At 40.1% G+C, this 5,613-nt stretch overlaps 1 protein-coding gene across 1 annotated transcript; it reads left to right on the top strand.

The window, feature by feature from the left end:
• The first annotated feature begins 266 nt into the window (after positions 1-266).
• On the top strand, positions 267-1,378 carry LOC141406047 (uncharacterized). Its single transcript, XM_073991059.1, has 4 exons — positions 267-691; positions 770-858; positions 927-1,056; positions 1,118-1,378. Exons 1-4 carry the CDS (start codon positions 565-567, stop codon positions 1,303-1,305), a joined length of 534 nt encoding a protein of 177 aa, XP_073847160.1. The 5' UTR covers positions 267-564; the 3' UTR covers positions 1,306-1,378.
• The last annotated feature ends 4,235 nt before the right edge of the window (positions 1,379-5,613 follow it).

Here is a 5,613-nt window from a genome sequence, read left to right as displayed (position 1 = left end):
CGGCAAGGGAAATTTCTTTGCTTTGTTTGCATGCATTAGCTTGTTTTTTAGTTATTTCGCAGCAGTTAAGTGAGTAAGACGTAGCGGAACAAATTATTGTGTGTTTTCAAACAAATTAAAATTGTTAGCTGGGTGTTGTTTGTTTGATTTAAAAACTACATACTAATGAAACGATAATTTAAGCTGACAATTAACACACACAATCTTTATCAGATTCTTTTGGTATTTGTTACAAGCGTTTGTGATACCTCTTTTTTATACAGTTCTCCATGTTTGCTGTTGGCATTGACGCATCTCAGCGAAAAACACAAAACAAAAGATAAAAACTTGGCGGCTTGATCTTGTGTTAGCTTAACTTCTTCTTGCTTGCTCTCTTTCTCTCATTGTTTGGCCAATAATAAAAGTTTACATTGTGCATCATTGACTGTTGTAGGCTTTTAATTTTTTCTTGTGTCGAATTCTCTTTATGTACCTTCGAACCAATAGAACTTCTGTCCAGGCACTCAGTTCAATTTTATACTGGCCAAGGGGAGAAAGTACAAAACAAAAGCGCAAATTCCTAGCATGGATCGTTCATTATTTGCCATAATTATAGCGATAATCAGTTGTGTTGCTTATATAGCTGTTGGTGGTTTAACTATTGGCGATTTGATTTTTTTGATACAACATCAAAAGGAAGTTAACAACTATGGTAGGAGGATAAACGAAGGATAATTGCAGTTGGAAGTGGAATATCTTAAGATGCTGATATTCTTCTCGTTTTATTTAGGTACAGTTTTGGCCCTCATGTGTGTATCATTGTTCTTCTATTTGGCCATGATCTTTATATCGCTGCTAATGCTTGTTGGTGTTCGAAAGGTAATCAAGTGCATGGGCTTCTTATGAAATAACTGAATCTGAATATTATCATTTCTTTACACACACAGAAACGTCCGGAATTTATTAGCCCTTGGATAATATTGGGAGCAATTGGCATAGTTTGCAGTATTTTAAATTTCTTTATAACTGGCATTCGACAACCGACAGCTGAACTCATGGCTAGTTTAATTTATATAAGTATGTACTATGTCCCTGCTTGTTTGTATTAAATGGTGGTCTATATCATTTCTTCTTTTAGCCCTGTCCTGCCTAGTGTGGTATCCGATTTACAAATTATGGCATGACATAAGAAATGGTAATTTTGCAATCAGTCGTGAACAACAGGAATATCAACCACCACCGGGATATTATGCTCCACCGCCAGTTCCACCCACAACAGAAGAAAACCAAAATGAACGTGATGCGGAGGCTCAAAGAAAAGAATAACAAACAAAGTATTTAGACATAACAAAAATCAAAATGAGAGAGATGTGAATAAAATAACTACTTTTAACAAAAATTTCGATGAAGATTGCCTTAGGGAATTTCCGAAGCAACGACTATTAGATGTGCTGATTTTAAACAAAGTTCTAGGATAATAAATTTAAAAAACGATATTTTTTCACTCGGCTATCAGTCAGCAAAGTTTGGATCTTTTTAAAGGCTATTTTATCTAATATATGTTTAAAGGGTGAACAGCACACAGTGGTTTAGAATCGTTTTTTTTTTCTGGTTAAAATTTTGTAACTTTTGAACGGATAAAGATATTTTCATAATTCTTTTTGTTCGACAGATAACACAACCAGCTTTCCGGAGAATAAATTCGGTCGAGTAGGTGCCGACTAGGGGTGACGTAGGGGATGGAAGTTACCAAGGAGCGGTCCTGACCGGCTTTAACATGGCAAAGCCCAGGATTTATCTTGGTCCCTCTTTCATCTCAAGTGGACACTGACCACCCGCGGTGTCACCTGGGGAACTGCTTTTAACAACCGTTAAAGGTAGTAAGCTAACATGTGCAGCGCGTTCACACATAAGAACGTTAAAAACTTGGGTTTGGGCGTCGGGTTAGTAACCCTCCCCTAAAAAAACAGCCTACTATGAAAAAACGAAAGAAAAAAAAAACAAATCCCTCAAAAGTTGACGACCCCCGCAAACGTTTTAAGGACCATGATCTGCGAATCTGCACCTGGAATGTTCGCACTCTTTATAGAGAAGGTGCAGTTTACGCATTGGAAGATGTACTTGAAAAGTACAAGACCGACATTACTGCCACACAGGAAATACTATGGAACGGGAAAGGCGTTACAACAACACCTAAATGTGACGCACTGTATTATAGCTGCCATGACACAAATCATGAGTTTGGTTGCGGATTTGTAGTTGGTCGGAGGTTAAAACATCTGGTCTCCCGCTTCACCCCAGGGAATGAAAACCTTTCTACAGTTTAACTAAAAGCTAAATTCTTCAACATTAGCCTTATTTGCGCTCATGCTCTCACTGAAGACAAGGACGAACAGACCAAAGATATATTTTACGAGCTCTTAGAAGAAACATATGACCGTTGCCCTGCCCATGACATAAAAATTATTCTAGGCGATTTTAATGTCAAAATTGGAAAGGAGAATATCTTTGGCCCAACAGTCGGGAAATTCAGTCTCCACAGTGAAACATCTGACAGATTTAAGCATCCCGATATTCATAAGGGCACCTGGCTGTCGCCAGATCAAAGAACAAGAAATCAAATTGATCACGTTGTGATAGATGGAAGACATGCATCAAGCGTGTTGGATGTACGATCGTTCCGAGGTGCAAACATAGAAGGTACGTACCAGATTAAACGTAGCAAACAAAGTGCGAACAGACAAAACATGGAAGTTGGACATCGGTAAGCTGCAATCACAACAGATAGCCACAGCATATTCCTCTCAAATGACCCAACTGCTTAATCAATGCACTCCTCGTCCCGATAACATATCAGGACAATGGCAAAACATTGCCCACTCCATGCAAACAGCCGCAAAGTCAGTACTTGGATACTCGAGACCTTCACCAAGGAATCCATGGTATGACCAGGAGTGCTGCTACCGAAGAGAAAAATGAGGCATATAAGACTACTTTACAATCAGTAGCAACGCGTAGCGCACGAGAGAGGTATCGGGAGAAAAGGAGAGAGGAGAAACGTCTTTTTCACAGGAAAAAGAGAGATATGGAAAAGCGGGAGTGTGAACAAATCGAGATGTACAGGAGAGAGAATGAAGTGCGAAAATACCACAGATCCAATCCCAGAAGATGGTATTGAATGTATACCACCCGGCCAAGATGAGGTAAAGATAGCAATAAACCGGCAGAAGAATAATAAGGCAGCAGGAGTTGATGGCCTACCAACCGGAGGCGACACGCTGATAAGGTGTATGCATCAGCTAGTTAGCTCCATCTGGCAGAAAGAACGCGTACCCGACGATTGGAACCTGAGCATCCTGTGTCCCGTCCATAAGATAAGGCTTTATGCTCCAACTATAGGGGAATAAGTCTTCTCCCTATCGCCTACAAGATAGTGTCAGGGATATTGTGTGAACGACTAAAGCCTATGGTCAACGAAATAATTGGACCATACAAATGTGTCTCTAGACCTGGCAAGTCCACCATTGTCCAGATATTTACCCTGCGTCAAATCCTGGAGAAGACCCAAGAGATGCAGATCGGCAACTATCACCTTTTTGTCGATTATAAAGCAGCCTTCGACAGCCCGCTACGTTCAAAGGTATTCCAATCCATGTCTGAATTTGGTATCCCCGCGAAGCTCATTCGGCTTTGAAAAATGACTCTAACTGACACAAGATCTTCAGTTAAAATAGGAAAGAACCTCTCCGAAGAGTTTTCTACGAAAAGAGGTTTCAGGCAAGGAGACAGCCTTTCGTGTGATCTTTTCAACATCCTGCCAGAAAAGGTTATACGAGAGGCAAACGACAAAAGAAGTGGCACAATCTACACCAATAGCCACATGTTACTTGCTTATGCTGATGATATAGACATCAGTAAAAGAAGTAACTGATACCTTTATGAAGGTCGAAGGAGAATCTGCTAAAGTGGGTCTGGCGGTAAACGGCGAGAAGACCCAGCTGATGGTGTCGACGCGCAATGTGTCCATTAAGATCGGACCAACTGTTGAAGTTGGTTCCTATAATTTTGATGCAGTAAAAGACTTCGTATACCTCGGCACCGATGTAAACACAACAAACGACATCAGTTGTGAAATAAAAAGAAGAATTGTATTGGCCAACAGATGCTACTTTGGCTTAAGTAAGCACTTCAAAAACAAAACCACAACTCGTCAAACAAAAATAACGCTTTACAAAATATTGATACTACCCCTGCATGGTCCCGAAGCTTGGGTATTTGCACAAACAGATAAGGCAGTGCTTGGCGTGTTTGGGAGAAAAATTCTTCGAAAGATTTACGGACCGATCTGCGTTGACGGTGAATATCGACGTCGTATGAACCACGAGCTGTATCTGCTATACAACGACATCAATATAGTTAAACGTATCGAGATGCAGCGATTGCGTTGGCTAGGCCATGTAATAAGAATGAGCGATGATGAACCCGGTAAAAAGGCGTATAAATTCGAGCCACACGGCGGTGCATACGTTCCTATATACTAACAAGTAAGAAAGGCGTTTATTTCGGCCATGCCGAACTTCTTCTACCCTCCAACACGAGTTGTATTGAAGTAAAATGGAAGACTAAATACCAAATTTCAGCATGTTCGGTAAAATATTGTGGCTAACCTTCAAAATACCGAAATTCGGGAGGTACCGTTCCATGGGGGCTATATCAAAATGTATGTAGATCTAAACCTTAAAATTTCTGACGGAATGTTTTTAGAATCAAAGAAGACTAAATACCAAATTTCCGAAATTTTGCTGAGACCTTCAAAATACCGAAAATCAAGAGGCACGATTCTATGGGGGATAAAGGAACCCGAGGGCCTATACTGATAATTCTCTTCTGGAATATTTTATTAACCCATAGACAACAAATTTCAGAATTTCGGTGGGATATTGAGGTCACAACATTCAAAAATACGAACATCGGGAGGTACCCTTGTTTGGGGGTTACATACATATGTCGAAACGTGGACCTATACCGACGAATTTCAGTCAGAAAGGCTTTTACCTCCAACAAACTCTAAATACCAAATTTCACCCATTTCGGTGGGTTGCAGTTACCACAGCCATCAAGATACCGAAAACCGAGAGGTAGCGTTCTATGGGGGCTATATGAAGGCGTGGACCTATACCGACAAATTTCATATGGAACGTTTAATACCCTAAATGAAGACAAATACCAAATTTGTGGCCACAACCTTCCAAAATCCGAAAATGGGGAGGTACCGTTCTATGGGGGCTATATGAAGGCGTGGTTCTATATTGACAAATTTCTGGGGGAATATTTTTTACCCACAACGAAGACAAAGTACCGAATTTCAGTCATTTCGGCGTGATAATGAGGCTAAAGTCTTCCAAATACCGAAAATCTGGTGGTACAGTTCTATGGTTGCCATATCAAAACGTGGACCGATATAGCCCATTTGCAATACCAAAAATCTTGGAAGCAATACAAACTTATATACCAAATTACAAAGCTCTAACTTAATAATTGCGAGCTGTATCTTGATCGACTTAGAATTTTACCCTTATCGGGAATATATATACTTTATATGGTCTCCGATGAATATTTCGATGTGTTACAAAC

This window comes from Musca autumnalis, unplaced genomic scaffold (genome assembly GCF_047663935.1).
Source record: "Musca autumnalis isolate F117 unplaced genomic scaffold, ASM4766393v1 scaffold_5, whole genome shotgun sequence".
Taxonomy (NCBI): Eukaryota; Metazoa; Arthropoda; class Insecta; order Diptera; family Muscidae; genus Musca; species Musca autumnalis.
This window is presented reverse-complemented; position numbering and strand designations above follow the sequence as displayed.

Bases quoted from the DNA above. Each gene is read 5' to 3' on its own strand.
- LOC141406047 (XM_073991059.1), top strand. From the start codon at position 565: ATGGATCGTTCATTATTTGCCATAATTATAGCGATAATCAGTTGTGTT. The intron at 859-926 runs GTAATCAAGTGC...TTACACACACAG, and splicing joins TGCTTGTTGGTGTTCGAAAG to AAACGTCCGGAATTTATTAG. The intron at 1,057-1,117 runs GTATGTACTATG...TTCTTCTTTTAG, and splicing joins GGCTAGTTTAATTTATATAA to CCCTGTCCTGCCTAGTGTGG.